The following is a 17,196-nucleotide window of genomic DNA, read 5'->3' as shown; positions in this document are numbered from 1 at the left end:
ACTGCGGGGAGCCCCTGTGAGCCAGAGCCCCGCAGCGGAGCTGCGCTCCCCCCTCCAGCTCCCCACCCATGCGCCCAGTAACCACTAGATGTCCCTTGGTGACCACGCAGGGACAACTGGGTGCGGAGACCTCCCTGGGGAGCGATTCCTCCCTCTCTGCAGCCTGGGGAGGTTTTCAGGCATGATGGGATGGAGCTCCGCTGCTCCTTGGGTTGACAGCAAGGAGCGGCTTTGGAGAAGACATCTGCCCATCTTCGGGCCACGCTGCGATGCATGGTGGCAGCACTGCAGCTGTTCAAGCAACAGTTTTCTAGGACTACGTATGATGGCCATTTCCTTTTACTTTCCCTAATTCAGCTGTTTTCGAGGATGCCATTGTTTTAGTTGAATGTCAGCAAGCACACAAAATGAGCAACAAAGGCTGCATTGTACATAGTGTGAGGCAGCCATCCAAAGGAGAGGGGAGCGGCATGGTCATAAGTCTGGCAAAAAATCAGGTGCTAATAAAAGAGTTTGGTAGCAGAAATGATTGGGCAAGCTTGGTAACTGGCTATCCTGTAAAAACCGTCAGAATATTTGTCATGTGAAGGATCGCACTCTAATGGGAAGTAAGAAGAGCACCTGCTGATGACAGCCCCTCTGCAAAGGTAGGACATACCCTTCTCTCCATCAACCAGACAGCAGTGACAACTGGCTGAGCCTGAACATCAGCCTTCAGCGAGATGGACAGACACTGAAACGATCCAACAACGTCATGACCTGATTTGTGCATTGGCTCTTTCCACCCCAGCCCCTTACCTTGCAGACCGTAGAGCTGGCCAGTGCTGTGCTGTCGTGTGATGTGCTGCCAGTAGGCACTACGGGGCAAGGGCACCATGGTGCTGAGGGACACCGCTCGCTCACTCATTTTCATCTGAATCTGCAAAGCGGTAAACTGATGTGAAGGAAACGGTCTGAGAATAGCATGACCACTGGCTGCAAGAACTTCCAACGAAACAGCCAGCACAGCCTCTCCCTCCCTCCGTCTGCCCACCCTACACGAGCAGCAATGACTAACTCAGGGGTTAGTCTCCATGGGCACACAGCACTCGGGTTAGGAGGCCAAGCTGCTGTTGCACACAACGCTCACCTTGGTGCTCCCCTGGTCCTGGGATAGCACTGCTTCCCCAGTGGGGAGTTTTAACTCAAGCAGCTGAAACAGAAACCGGGGATCAGCAGAAGGTAGGAGAGCGCCGGTATGATCCCCCTTCAGCAGCAAAGCCATCAGAGGGTCTTCCCAGCTACGCAAGCGACTTCCCAAAGCTAAATACAGCCCCAGCACATCAAGAACCTGACTGGAGATGTTTCACACAGATGAGGACAAGTTTTGAAACATTTCTATTCATCTCCTCTCTCCTACAGCTGAGGAGCATGCCCGCTGGATGGCACAGGAGCTCAACAGGAGGTAACTGCATCCTTGGGCTGGATTCCATGAAAGAAGAGCACATCCAGGCACAGGGGCGGCAGCACACTGCTGGAAGCCCTGTCTCACACTTACCCCTCCACACAGCGCCTTCTGCTGCAGTTTCTCACATAATCACAGCCCCTTGTTATTTATACTAAACACAAAAATACATGAGAACTGACTACTTCAACACGTTTTTTTTTCCATTAGTTCAATAAGATGTATGTGCAAGCTGATAAAAATATTTGGATTCCTAAGCTTCACAATACCACTAGAATTCTCCTCTCAAAGCTCAGGAAAACATCAGCTCAAACATACCAAGGCTGCACTCGACTTTTCTAATTTATCAAGACAGCTATTTACAAAAGAGTAAGTTTTACATTTTAGTTTCACAAAACCTGAGGTGAAAGAATTTTTAACAAGAAAATAACATATTTTTGTGGGGAAAAAAAAACAACGGGCAAAGCGAGCACAGAAAAGAGGTGAGGGCTGGCTGTATCCAAAAAGACCCATTTCCAAGTTATTTAGAGGTGCCGGTGGACACTGTCTGTGATGTGAAGGTAAAACCAAACCTGCTCTTAAAACACCCACCTCCACATCAGCTGGATGTGAATCACTGCACCATGCCAGGTTCCACCTACACCGTACAGTGTATTTGTTACGGCTCCTTCACTAAAAGCCCCGACACCCTTTGCAGTGTAACCGACACACACCTCAGCACGGTGGAAGCAAGCAACGATGAATCTTTTACTGGGAATAAAAATCAGCAGAACATTGCGAGGATGGCATTTCCCAGCTGTAGACACATTTTTTGGTGGTTTTGTTCACTGGTGAGTCGGACAGCAGGTAAGGTAGTTCAGCTGTCAGGAGGGGTGCAAAAAACCAGCAGGCTGTCTTGGGAGAAAAAAACCCAAAGAGACACAGCTAGAGAAAGATTAGATAAAGACACAGAATAAAGGCCAGAAGGGCTGTGCCTGCTGAACTCAATCAGCATTGGAAAAAAAATGAAAAACCCACCGCTAGAGAGAAGAATTAGCATGTTATGTCCTGAATACACAGCGTTTCATCAAAACACCTCGGACTGCGAGCAAAGGCAGCTTTAATGATGATCGATTTCATTCTCACAATTAACCTACTGTATCTCTGTGGCAACAGAAAGAGTAGGAGTAACTTGATAATGCCCTGGCTGTATGCCGCAGAAGCACCCAGCACCGTGTGCAGGTCGAAACCAGTCAGGATTGGGATGCTGGAACACGCATGAGCAAAGGCAGTGAGCAGACTGCCAGCGGGACAGGCAACTCCATGTATAATTAATACAACAAATAACTCGTTAACTGGAGGGCACCTAATCTGTAGCTTCTCTCCCTCTTCTGCCCACGGGAGCAGGAGAATGCTGAAAGCTGGAAGGAGATCAGGATCCCCAGAGCAGTTCAAACGCAGCTCCCGGCACACAGGGCAGGCAGGCGTTATGGTAAGTCACAGAGAAACCACAGGAGCAGCAACAGAGATGTGGGGTGCAGTGAGGGGCAACACAGAGCCACCGCACAGCTCCGGTGGCCACAAGAGACATGCAGAGGAAGGGGATGGAGAAGCAGCACTCGCAGCCATCGGCAGCCAGTGCTGAGAGCAGCCAGGGAGCTGCTGCCACCCCAACAGGAGGTGTACGGAGCTTACTAAGGCAGCTTCCCATCCTGGGTGACACACAGGGTGTGAGTGGTTCCCAAAAGTCCTGGGGGGACAGGGAAGAAGCATTTTGTTTATTGGATCCCAACTTAACAAATAGACAAAACTGCATTTACAAAATTTTAAAATTTAAAAGTACTGCTAAAAAAAAACCCAACAACCAAAAAACCCCTGCAACCCCCGCAAAAAAAATCTAAAAGAAAACCCCTGCACACCAACATTCTCTCAAGTTAGCTGTGAACATGGCTCCAAAAGGGAAGAAAAGAAAGATGATTTAAGATTTGTTAGGTTTGGTTGGTTTCCTCAGGCTGGACAATCCAATTTGCAAAGATTTTGCAGAACAACTTGCACTAGGTAAACGTTCATCTTGAGATTCCCAATTGGAGAAGATTGCGCTCACTGTGGTTTTGAGGGGATTTTTTTCCCCAGTGAAGCGAGTTCATCTAATCAACCAAAATCAATTAGAACAATAATTGCTTAAGAAACATTTGCTAAATTCATTACAGCAAAACTATAGAATGACAAACAGAAACAACTTCAGAAATTAAAGGGCACTAAAATATTGCGGCTGGTTTGGCTACTATCCGTCTTACAATAATCCTCAATATTCTCCTCTTATTTCAAAACAGTGAGCACCATTTCCACTCCTAATTCTGAAGCTCTATGGACACAGCCAGAGCAAACAGCACACTCCAGCCCAGACAGCAGCACATCAGATGGATTAAGCACACCGTGCACACCTGAGCTGCCAAGAGGGGAAGAAGAGTCAGGAAAAGCTGCCGGTAACCTGGCTGATAATATCTTGCCATGAAGCACTGAGCTTTAGCTGCCAAAACGGGGAAGTTCACCGTTACTACTTCTTAGTGAGATGTCAAGTTGTAATGTATTTTTTAAAGCAACCTGAACTGAGAGCAGACATAAATGACAGCAGTCAAGTCACAGCGCTGCTCCTGTCAGTTTTCATGGCAACCAAATACTCCTGAAAATATAACTTGAATAGGTATTTTTTTCCATTGTCTGGCAACGCAGAAGTGAAAGGAAAGAAAGAGTCGGATGAGATGAGTTACCAAATGACCAGAATGGCTTCATGCATTGCTAAGCAAAGCCAGCTCGTTCTATCCCTTTAAAAGAGAAAAGGGAGAGATCTTTGAATTCACTGAAAAGGAAAACAAATGAAACCTACTCGTGGAAGTGTCACAGACTCTGGTCAGCATATGCTTAGACCTCGACAGAAAGCAACAGCGCGCTAACAGCAAGTGTCAGGGTGAGGTGCCCAGCCGAGGAACCACTATCGCATCGATTTTCCACATGCATTTCAAGAGCCAGAGCCCGTTATAGTCATGAACTGAACCACCATACTGTAATATAAAGAGAGCGACTGCTAGGGAGGTGGCAGACACATTATAGCCCACATTCTCAACAGTACTTGGCAGCTTTATTTTGCTCTACCAGCATGGGATATTCACATTTTTTTATTATTATTTTTTAATATTTTTTTTTTTTTTTGGACAATCACATCACTGATGCAGCACTGGTCAGGATTACAGGACCAAGCAGAAGACGTCTTTTCTCACCACCACACCTCCTACTTCCTTTTTTTTCATTTACCCTTTCTGTAAATAATAGCTCAAGCTTCACTAATACAAAAACTGACACCAGGTAAATAATTCTGGGAGACAGAAACAATACAGACAGCTGAGTGTCAAGTGCAACCATCTAAAATGAACTCCTTATTGAGGTGTTCAAAAGCAGAAGAAAAATATGGGGAAATCAATCAATCTGGACTAAGATGTACTTTACGAATAATTTGTAATCAGCAAAACAAGCCACCTGAGTTCTACACTGAAATAACAATCCTCTGCCTAAATTTCTAAAACAGACTATCCTTGAACCCCAGAGAAGTCACCAAGTCTTACTAAGTATGTATTTTGGAACCCCACAAGGTTTTTATGACAGACTTGGGAAACTTGTATTCAGGGACATGTGGAGTCATCTGGAACAGTTACATTCTGCTACTGAATTACAAGACTTTCAGCTCACCAGGAATATGTTCCTATGCCCCATCTAGCACTCTAGGGTCTGTAAAATTAGATTTAGGGGTTGTGGTTGGACACTGTTCATGAAAAAGCTTTCAGAGGTTGTGCAGCTGCTCTCTGTTGAAATGTATAGCAACCGTACCTCTGCTGAGTCTACTAGCACTTGTAAGAGGGAAATTTTACAGTAAAGCATCAGCCATCACCTAGTAAAGATGCTATTACATAAATTAAAACAAACAAACAAACAAACCAAAAAACGTAATTGACTGTAAGCCTAGTCAATATTGTTATGGAACTTATGCCTGTTTTTTGAAGATGAAGTGCTGCTCTCAACAGGTTACTCAAATGCTTCTGATCCTGGTGGGCTACAAATGTTGGCTAGTTATGCTGACTTAGCCTAGGTTAATTTTAACCTGCTTAAATTAGTTACTGTTGAGTACTTGTATCATCTACCCATCTGTCTCAGCTTTGATAATTTTGGGTATTTTTGAACAAGAACTCCCTTCGTTAACTAGAACTAAAAGGTTCTTGGTTTAAAGCAAAAGTCAAAACCAGCAAAGACGGTGTTAGATGATGCTCTACTGGGAAACGGAAAAATACCAGTGCTGCTGGCTGCGGAGTTCACCTGCTACTTCTAATATTTTTGAAAGAAAGCAAGCAAAGCATCAAGCTCTTCCTAGTGAACCTGGCAGTGCTGGGAAAAGCAGGTGGTCTAAAGGGACACAGGGCAGAGATCATTACAAAGGGTCCAAGTCAGTACTTCATTCTCACAGACACAGCATTCTCCCAGGGGCTCTACAGAAGTGACCACATTGTTAGTGACACCAGCCAGAAGTTAACAGGGTAGCATCAGCTGAATACTGGTATAGCACACTCTTACATAGAGTGGAAAATGTATATCTGTATGTAAAAACCACTAACTGGTCTCTTTCCTGTTGCAAGTAAAGACATTGCATGACCTACATAGAAACAGATTTTACTTTTCCTCACTTTCCCATCTCAGTTATCCCACCTACTCTACAAATGACACAATTACCCGTTTGCCTGCGTGCTCTGCTGAAGCAATCAGTTATCCAGTCCACAAGACCGGTTGGGACACTTGAAAAGACTTTCCTGTTGCTCCTCCTCTCCTCATTTGCTCCTCCTCATTGGACTTTTATTAAGAGAAGTGACTTTCCTACCATGTATTTGGCTTCTATTCTGTCTCAAGTCCAAGACAGTGGAAGAACAAAAGACATACAAGTACTTAAGGCAATTTGCTCCTTTCTCCATTCCCTCAACATCCCCTCTCATCTTTTCTTAGGTTTCCACAAATAGTAATGGCATCTTCTGTTTCATCCTAGCCGGGTCTTCCAGTTAATACTAGGATAACTCATCACTACAATTTATTCCTGAAACCAAGACGTTAGTAAAATTACTGAAAGTCTAAGACACGGATGTGGATAATGGCAGCACTTATGCTTACACCAAGAGAAAGGCGTGAGTCTTGTTGCAGATTACATGATCCAGTCACTACTGACTGGAACAGAAATGTGGTTTATAGACAAGTTCTTCCACAGTTGTCCATTCTGAGCATTTTATACATTCCAGAGGGCCTGTTATCTTCAGGATACTAATTTTGCTGCCAGGGTGACCCTGTGAATCCTGGAGTGTAGAGAACAACTGTGATGTAGGATGAACAGAATATTCTTTTTTATTCTACAGGCTTCAGGAGAAAAAAAAATATTTTTTTTCCCCAAGTTATTAAGATCCTGAAACAAATCAGGTGAAAGTGCCATAGAATTGCCTTCCTTCAACATACTTTTGCAGATCCTATACTGTCTTTTCTCAAACTGTATGTTAGTTTTGCATCTTACACTTCTATATTTCCTGCCAGTCATGTGTGTCATAAAACAAGTTTTAGATAGACAGAGCATTTGTTGAAAACAGACATCCGCTGAGAGATCAGACAAACATCTAGTCCTCCCCCATAGCTTAATCTGAACCATATGACTCTTTCCAAATCATCCTTGGAGTGCAAATATCAATTAGTAAATGGAAAACTGAGTATGAGCCACAATATTTTGCAAATAGATTGATGAGAGAAGCTTCCAAACAAACTCATAATGCTGATTAATCAAAGGAATGTAACGAGACTGTGCACTGACAGGAGCTTATCATCTCTGTATTAATTCACACTTACTGATCACTTTGCAAACACAAAAATTAAGGACTATAAGTTTCCCTGTTCTTTTGATTCTTGAAAATCAATCCATTATATATATATATTACCCTAAATAATATAATTGAGCAGAATTTAATAAAAGCAATAATCAGACTGCTTACTATTTGTGAATCAAAACTTAAAATCACATTCAAGAAACACATTGTTCATCAGTGCCTGGTGTGAAATAACAAGTAGCCGTACCATTGAATTCTTCACACTCTGCAACAAGCGCTCGTGTTGTTCTGCTATGGCCAAAGCAGCCGAGTGAACCTTCTGATAGATCGCTTCCCCATCTCTGGTCTGAAAGATGAATAGTCCTTCTCCTGTGTCACACATCCTGCCAAAGTAACAACAGATGGGTTCCAAGTGTGAGATTTAAGCTTATGAACAAACAAAACTTTACCATGCTCCTCTAGAAATGCTATTGCACAAGCAGTAAGAAAACAAAGGTTGTTGAAATAGGGAACAAAGCTATCTAAAGGTCTTCGCATATGCATCTTAGCAGCCCTGGTCCAATCTTACTCTTTTAGCCATTATTAGTATTGCTCTCACCAAACAGGGACTCAGCTAAGTACCGCTGATCTAGCATAAGTGCTTAAGCTCTAGAGAGTTCTGGCACAAGACCCAGATTTTTAATATTTAGACTCTATCTAGAATCTGTGCCAGGTAGGATTAATTTGTCTTCTCCTTGCAGACTTAACACTGCCTGTAATGAGTTTTGAAGAGTTTTGTCTTCCACTTGAAACAATCCTCGGCACCCCAATTGCATTGTCCTATCGGGGCTAATGCACGATCAGCTAAATAAAAATGTATCCTTGTCCTTCCCCAAGAGGACTAAGTTCTACAGTAATATGGAGATGGATATTTAAATGCCTCTTCCCTTTCCAGATAAGTTAACTGTATGATCAGTTTCTCTTTTACTATTTCAATTCTTTAATGTGCTTATCTAAAATAATGCATCCGTGTCCCCTAGAAAGGATTTGATAGCTCAGTTCAATAACGAGCGCTCCAACTTCAGCCAGCCAAAGGCTTCAGCTGATTAAGACTGAGCTGCAGAAAGCAATACAGAACGCCACCTCTAAACCAAGGAATTGCATTCAAATTTCTTATAAATCCATTTGTCAAAAATGATGGGAAACAGGAACATAACATAATCAATGGAAAACAGGAGTTCCTTCTCCATTACTTTAGGTTGCTTTTGGGAAACAACTTGGCACTCCCCGCTGCCAATTTCAAACTCCTCCTTGTACATAACCCGTAACTCTGTGCCCAGAGGCCCACACTGTACAAATTCTGGAACGATGCTTACCCCTTCCTCCCAGATCTGTCCATCCAAATCTTTTGCTTATATATAGCTTTATTTAAGAACAACCCTATACAGTAATACACAACGCTGTCAGCCTCCGCCCAGCAAGCCTCTGGGATCCCTCAGCTCTCCCGCCCCGTACCTCAGGCACTTTCATTCGGCATCTGCTCCCATTCAAGCTGCAACCTGAGATTAAGAGGGGTTTTATTCGGTTTTAGATTTGTTTCCGTATTTTTGGAAGATTATTCTTATAGACTAGCCTCTGCCTGAAGAGAAGCTCTCATGACCTTCAACAACCTTCCAAAGCGGTCCAGCGCACCGCTCAGCACCACCGAGGCAAGCAACGCAATATAGCGAACGCACACCTACCTCCCTGCTTCAAAGGTGAACCAAGATGGGTCCCGCCCATAGCGTCGGAGGGCACTTAATGGCCAAGAGATGAGTTTTACTCTGGGATTCTGGATGTCCCAAAGACAGATATTCTCAAATGTTATCTGCAAGGTACATTCCCCATGCACATCTAAGTTAGGGGATGGCATCAAATACACATTGAATCTCTCTGGGAGAAAAACAAAAGGTTAGTCTAAAATCCCTGCCCATGAAATGCACAAGTCATTAAAGGAATTTCCTGTTTTCCAGCTCTAATACAAGATCTTATTTCTACTTAGCACAATTAATTCAAAAACAAAGACTCAATTCCTTCCAGTAACTCAATATTGGGACAGTCAGAATGCTGCACTCAAAGGGCGTCAAACATTCATGTGTGCATTCAGCCAATGAAAAGAACTGCACCATCATAATCCTGCTATTTGCAAACACTTAATAAAATTGTGTGCATGAATAAATACACTGCAGTTGCATTTGTGCATGTAGTTAATTTGCATAGGAAAGTGAAGTATCCACGGGGTCAGGTTTTGCATGCAATTACTATTATTATTTGCTTTACAGTGCTGCCAAAGAGCCTCAGTCACAGACTGAAACTGTTTTACAGACATCAGACAAGAAAAGACAGTCCCCATCTCCAAAAGCAACTAACTTGTCTGAGAAAGAGAAGGGCTACTCCAAAATAATTCTAGCTACCTTACTTGTTATTTCTGGTAGCAATTAAAAAAAAAAAAAAAGCAACAAAAAAACCCCTCCAAACAAACAAAAACAACCCCCAGAGAACAGGAAGGAGGGCTTGGAAAAAAAATTTTACTCCAATTTATTTCTGGTGTTCATATGCACAGTCCAAAAGGCTTTAAAATAATGCAGTTAAAGATTTAAAAGGTCAACCTTTATGTACCTACCACTCTGCTCTCTCTCTACTCCAGATGCCAACAAGTCAGGCTCTCCAAGGCTAATGTCATTAATTCGTGTTCCAAGACATTCCATCTGCAGCACCTTGCACCACTCATCTGCCTCAAGTTCTGTATAAATGCCCAGAAAATCTGTGTGTAGGTATAATACATTTATAATTTCACAATTAATGCTCTTACGTTTTTTAATGTGCGTTGCCATTTTACCCACCTGACTCACAAGCAAAGGTTTTCGACGTGTCATCATTAAAATAAATCCCAACAGCATGCTTCTTTGTGCTTTTTGGCATTCGTAATATATTCTTCACATTATTGAGCTCTGTGACCTGAAAAAGCACAATTTGAAGTTTTAATTAGGAGCTTGGAAATATATATATATATCCATTATTGACTGGAGAAGGAGAGAAAATAATTATATCGTGTTGCAAAGGACAGAGAAAAGGAGAAACAGCATGAAAGTGCCTATGGTTGTTCTTGAAGAAACAGAGCCTTGACACGGATCACCTTAGAGAATCGACTTGAAGACCCTGGATGATGAAGGCACCGTATCCTCCAGTTCTCTCCTGTCTGCGTGTGAGCTTCAGTGCAACACCATCTGAACAGCATTTTAGCCAAGAGGCAGGTAGAAACAAAGCTCACTCCTGTCTGAGAAATATTTACATGGAGGGCATGAGAAAGACCAACCTGATGTAGCAGAAGCAGAGAGGTGAAGATAAAAATCTAAAGGATTCACCCATTTGGAGGACCAAGTCCAGCTCCAATACAGCTTTCATCGTCGAGGACCAAAACTGTAAGAATGGTGAATAGCTGCTCTCTAAATTATTTTTTGATGGGAAGTTGAGGATTTGTTAGAATGGTCCACTTAAAAAATAAAAATAATTTTTAAAAAATCACAGTTTTAGTTATTAGAAAGCTTTTTAGCTTTAAAGATTTACAGACTTGTAAACACAGATTTCCATTGCTTGGTTGCCAAAAACTGATTGGAAAAATAGCTTTGACACCAAAAAAATAAACATGTATCTGTTATAAACCTTGTATACAGCTTTAATAAATACATACCACAGTTGCTTCATATATTTAACATCCACTTTTCACCCTCACAACTGTAAGTAACACTTCTAAATTTGACTGAGAAGGAATTCTTCATTATTTAAATTCCTAACACCCAGAGAATCAGGAAGTCATATTTAAATATTCATTATCAGAAAACATTTCACTGATCCTTTCACATGGTAGGGGTTGAAGAAAGAGAGAAAGAGGGGAAACTTAACAGAAATGTTCCCACAGCTGTACAGCCTAACAGCTTTGCTGCTGTGGTCTCACTAGTTCTGTGGAATAGTCCCATATCAAACTGTGTCAGCTCTAAAAGAAATGCAGAGATTGTCTTATCTATGAGACTCAGAAGTATAAAGTTATCAGTGTTGTAGAATACAGCAACAGAAACTGCTCCTCTAGAGCATCTTGGGTTCACCGGTGCACCCACTGCATCCCTCTGGTCCTTCATCCTAGGTCAATTGCTTCTTTGAGTCAATTTATTGCCGGTTCCCTTCCAGCGGGAGAGAGCAGCCAGCCAACACCACGTTTTCCAGCAAACCCCCTGAACAGGTAATCTTACTGTCAATGGAAGGAAGAAAGAGCAGCTGGCGGGCAATGTCTCCCCAAGATAAAAATAAAGAATAGACCCAATGTCCAGAAACTCATTCTGTAGCCAGCAGCAGAAGGAAATAACGGAAGGAACATCCCATGGGGAACACATCAAACCTTCTGCACAACTGCCAAATTTAGAACTCCGGTTTTTATAGCCTCCAGGTTCAAGATTTTGAGAAGTGTCAAAACTGAGACTTCCTAATTGTGCTTGATTTTGCATGAGCATTTTTTACTCTTCCAGGAAATCCTGAGATGGAAGCACATCCCCCAGTCCTAACAAGACACCAACAAGCGCATTGTGAAATATGACAAATCTGTCATAACCTATTCCCATTGTGCTCAGCACATGACAGGTCAAGCACAAATTGTCAGCTGCCAAGTTCAACTCTCCTGTATTTTTCTCATACGCCAAGAAAGGATTCGAACGCAAGAGGAAAGAAAGAGCCAGACTTTCTCATTCAGGACAGCAGCTACCTTGGCATTTATACTGAGCTCATTTACATTTTCTGCAAATGAACATGCTAATGAAGTTTTGTACCTAGGAGTACAAAAGTTAGGAGAAGTGGAATGTAGCCATACATTTTGGTAATATCATTTAGCTATCTAGGAGCTGTCCTAATGGACAGCTCATTTCTTAAAATCAGGCATGTCACACTCCGACTGCTGGATATCCCAGTGATTGTCTCTAGCACGATGAATCCTGAGGATGCTGTGACAGGGCTCCATGAGGTTATGAAAGGCTTATACTCGTCAGGGAATGTTAAGCTGCCTCCCCACGCTCACTCAGGAGCCAAAAGCACTTTTCAGTCATTAGGAGACTCAGAAGTACCAAGCAGTCAGCTGCTGCCCATGACCCCACCAGCCCCCGGTGATGGGTAGCACGTGCTGCCTCAGCCCCGGGCAGGGAGACACGCTGCAGCCCAGCGAGGGAGCCGAGGAACACTTGGCCATGCAGGATGTTGCTAGCTACTGCACAGGGCTGGGACGGAAAAACCAGCCAGCCAACCCAGACAGCATCACTAATGTCCCTGTGTGCAGACTGAGTCACACGCCTCCAGGCCAGATGGGAGCAGGTGTTTGTAACACTGCTGGGAACATGCAAAGGCCAAGATTAAAACTTTTGCTTTCTCTGCCTACACTAAAGGAGAGACATTTCTGACCACCGTTTCTTTTACTATGACTCCAGCCCTTTACATCTTACCTTCACCACTCCCAGCATCCCTACGACAACACTTTACCCCCCAGACTGTTATGTTTTATTCTCATTAGGGCTGCAAGCTGCAGCTACTTCCCAGTCTCCCTACATGAGCTCCTGCAGCCTCTGCATCCCCCGCACAGAGTATCCATCACCCATTTCCTCTCATTTCTGTACCACTAGAGACATCCCGCACTTTCCAGTCTCGGCACTCCAATCCCCAGCTCACCCCTACCCACCCAAAGGCTCCCAGCCTCACGCACTGTTGCTTGTGCACGACATCCACGTGGCAGCTCTAGCACCGTGTCATCTCTGAACCCAGCCGCAGGGACTGGGATTTGCTCTGGCCAGTATCTCAGATACCTGCAGTCTCCATCCACTCTAGGGTTTCACATCAGAAGCAGCTGGTCATTCCAACAAGATCTGCACAGCACACAGAGTAGGACAGAAGGCATGGACATGCCTTGCAACCACAAATTTTCTTTCTTTAGATCTTTCAGTCAAGACAAGTTTCACCAAAACTTACACAGCCACTCCTCCTCCACCCTATGGCCCAGCACAGCAAGCTCCCGTCTCCTCCCCCAGGTGAGGACAGCCACCTTTGCTACAGTCACTTCAGCCAACCATTCAGTTGGGCAAAACTCAAGTTGTCCAGAAGTACAGTGGCTGGGTGACTTGACCTCATGACAGCATAACTTGCAACTCCTACACTCCCCTTTAGAAACAATTGTACTAAATACAAAACAGCATGAATATAATGGCATCAATGTTTTGGAGCTGAGAAAAGCAATAATTCTTTCCTTCTTACCATAACTTCCTCTCAAAAGCCAGTTAGTTACCACAGTAAAGTACTTCTTTGTAATCTCAAATGCAGAGTAATATATTCCAATAGAGTCTTTACAAGAATCAGCTCATGCTTGAAATCCCAAAGTTCATTCTTCTGAGCAGAAATATTTGTTTTCATTTGAATACACTTTCTCCCGCATTTGCTTTTTATTACTGTACTCCCTCTAAGCACACCATGTTACGAAGAAGACAATGCAGATTACCTAAGACAATATTTATCTCTTATCTACTGCCTTCGCAGTATTCACAGTGGTCTGTTTTGCTTTTCTGGGGTATCAACCAGCAGTTAATTCATCTTTCTAAGGGAAAACTCTCCCTAAGTCAAGAGAAGATGGAGAGCACATGCGTGTGCTGCTGACCTGGCTGTTAGTGGAAGGGCAACTCAGACCGATGGGCTTTTCCCTGGGTCTGCAGGGTGGGAGTACAGGTAAGGGAGGACGGAAGAATGGCCACAGAGATGGGGTGAACATGAATAACTTAATTATATGAGGACTATTTTTTTAATGTGTTTATAGAGCTTTATCCTAAGTCCCTTCCTCATCACTTCTCCCCAGCTCGGAGTGCTACATGCTGGGAGAAGGGAGGGGGGCAGGGAACCAGTGTGAGTCCGCACGCTGCAGCAGCATGCAGTAAATCAGGTGCTTCCAGGAGTCACCTAATGCCCTGTGTGAACGCAGACTGACTGCCATGTACCAAAAACACGCTCCGAGAGCCCTGGCTTACAGCCTGGTCAAATAAAATTGCAGGCAATTTCACCCCTTGGATGACATTCTTGAAGAAATACTGAAATCAATACTATTGTGTCACTAATTTCACTGATAATCACGTCCTTTGCAACTCATGTTTTAGCTCTGAACTGGGGAGAAAAATAAAAAAGAGTATTTCTATTTGGAGAAATGCTAGCTACAACATTTGGCAATTCCTGGGTTATTTGCGCTGCATTGACTGCTTGAGAGCTCTTGTACAATGGCATTTTGCAGAGCACAGTCTGCAAGTCTTCACATGCATCTGAAGATCTGATGGTATTTGCTTCTGTCGAGCTGCACAAGCTGACACCAAAGCATCTCCCTTTGAAGCGTGACAGAGAGGTAGCCCCCAGTTCTGACCTCCAACCCACGTCCAACTGTCTCCAGTAACAGGCACATACTCCAGTCTCTTCCGAGATAGTTTGGAACTAAGGTTTTCTTCAGTACCAGACCTCACAGGCACAGGGAGAGTAACAGATGGACAAAATCTGGCACTCCGGGACTCTTCCTGAAGTCAGTGGCACAAGTGATAGCATGCAGAACTGCTCGGATTCAGTCTTTCAGCTCATGAATGCCTTCTGTCCTGGACACAACCTTGAGGTGCCTGATTTTTGCGTCTGGCAAAAATATATTCAATAAGCAGCTGCCCTCCCCAGGGTTGAACTGTCCAAGTTGCCTTCACCTCTCAGAGGTTCAATGGCACTCCAGAGCCATAACTGCCCCTTCTGAAAGATCCAGCTTTCACCAAGAAGCTGTTCCTGCTGCCAAAGCTCAACAGTGCAATGCATTCCTGAGGGAGAAGTTGTCTAAAGATCATTTATATCTGACCTGCTGTGTCACCCGGCACGGTGCTTCAAAACGCCATCGTTATCCCAGGTGCCTAAATAGCCACCTCATTGCTCACCCTTGTGCAACAGATGGTTCAGATCGTCTGGCACATATGCACCGAATTCACACTGAAGTGGCAGGCTGCTAACATCCCCTGCACCGCGCTTTTGGAAAGGAGACAGGAGCAGACACCAAACACCTGCAAATATTTGAGGCTGAAGTTTTCCTTGTTTGCACTTCTAAAATAACTCTTCTCCTGCCAGTCTCCTACAAAACAGTGTTCCCATGGTTAGTTGAATCCATGTCCATTTTATTTATCCAAGACTAATAAATAATGTAGAATTATAAATTTAACTCCAAAATTAAGTTTATAAACTGTGGGTAAACCACAAATATCAGACCTAAGACAGTATGAACAGAGAAATCACAAGAAGAATGATATTAGGGGTTAAAGACCTCCCTTTGCATTCTTCTTCCCTCCCCTTTACTTTCAAGCCTCCTTTGTGTTAAGATGACAAGTCATATAACTGAAATACATTTCCTTAGATTAAAAACTAAAATTCTTGCAGAGGTGTGTGGTAGGAGAGTTCTGACCCAGGAACAGGGATTAATCACCCATTTCCCAGCCAACAGCACAAGCAGACAGGGCTTCGCCCTGACCAGATACACTCAAGATGAAAATGCTTCCATCCCTCCCATTCCCCTCAAAACCATGCAAACACATAGTTTACTAAAAATGGTCTTTAGCATTCAAACCATTGTTTGAATTAGTACATTATTCTCAAATATGGGTGGCCTTTCACAACACAACACAAGGGAGTACATTTATCACCTACATAACTGCCACATTTAATGTTTTCAAGCATCTTGTGTTTTAATCTTAATTAAGGACTTCATGGTTCTGTCTTGGCTTCCTGAAAATTCCCCCCACAATGAGCAGAGGAAGAACACTTCCCAGGACACACCAGGGGAACATTTCATGGAAAACGCTGCTACCACTGCTGCAATTCCAGCCCAGTCCTGCTTGTAAGATTTGCCTGTACATAACTAACTTACTAGATATACGTAACATAAAATTTTATTAAAATTAAATAAATTAAATTAATAAAATTAAAATTTTATATAGTTTAAGTATTTATTTAAAAATATAAAAATATACATGAATAAAAAATAAAATCTACAGCCATGCCTACATCTCCATTTCTTCAGTGGGAGAAAACATCAGCTGCTAATTTTTCACTTGCTCACACAAGGAATTGCACACACTGGCTGTAACCACGCTGTAATCCAGTATTGGCTTATTTGGAGAAATTAAAGCCAGGAACAATGACCAGATTTAGAGATTCAATTTTTACCATCGCTCTCAGCGGCTGCTCTGCCACTCACAGGATCAGTTGTCCAGGCACAAGGTATGTCCTCCCCTATGGAAGGACACGTATCTGCCCCACAGACCTGCAGTGAGCATCGCTGTATGGCATGACCATGAAGATACCAAAATATCCTGACAAGTTACTTTAATTCTTTTAAAACCTCAAACTAGGTATTTCATTCATAGTAAGTGATAGTATTCATTAAAATAAATGTTTAACAGCTAGTTATTAGCAGAGTGGTCATACTTCAAACATTTAATTTGCCACCGATACAGTTTTGCATCAGTAAGCCTGGAAAACAATTTACAAATTACACAATTCAATTTTCCAAATGGATTATTCCATAACTAGACAGAAAGACTGTTTAAATTACTTCTGCTGTTTCAAGGCAAGATTAATACAATCGGATTAAAACTTACATCCCCTTGAGGAATCAGTATATTCCTGTCAGCGGTATGCAATTAGTTGGTTTTGTATTGGAATATTAAGGGTTCTTCTGGCACATAGAGAAGTCAAATGTCATTTGGAGAAATAGGAATTTCTTCTCTCCTCCAATACAATTTTGTTAAAGTACATGGTAATTTGTGGTTG

General features: G+C 43.0%; 1 protein-coding gene across 8 annotated transcripts in view; it reads right to left on the bottom strand.

Moving 5' to 3' along the window:
• DOK5 (docking protein 5) overlaps window positions 1-17,196 on the bottom strand; it is a 65,306-nt gene that overhangs the window by 21,917 nt on the left and 26,193 nt on the right. For 4 of the 8 annotated variants that reach the window (XR_013930839.1, XM_080405252.1, XM_080405247.1 and 1 more), the window contains exons 3-8: window positions 10,185-10,299; window positions 9,965-10,105; window positions 9,045-9,234; window positions 7,571-7,706; window positions 1,130-1,192; window positions 799-934 (exon numbers count right to left, since the gene is read on the bottom strand). Coding sequence is in view for 7 of the 8 variants with exons in the window: in XM_080405247.1 (XP_080261373.1) it covers window positions 799-934; window positions 1,130-1,192; window positions 7,571-7,706; window positions 9,045-9,234; window positions 9,965-10,105; window positions 10,185-10,299 (781 nt within the window). In the remaining variant the exon portion in view is untranslated. The remainder of the gene's footprint in view (window positions 1-798; window positions 935-1,129; window positions 1,193-7,570; window positions 7,707-9,044; window positions 9,235-9,964; window positions 10,106-10,184; window positions 10,300-17,196) is intronic. The other 4 variants (XM_080405248.1, XM_080405249.1, XM_080405250.1 and 1 more) reach the window with 4 other exon arrangements.

The sequence above is a fragment of the Falco punctatus genome (assembly GCF_963210335.1).
Source record: "Falco punctatus genome assembly, chromosome: 10".
NCBI classification, from domain to species: Eukaryota; Metazoa; Chordata; class Aves; order Falconiformes; family Falconidae; genus Falco; species Falco punctatus.
The sequence above is the reverse complement of the archived record's forward strand: the minus strand, read 5'-3'. Positions and strand labels throughout refer to the sequence as shown.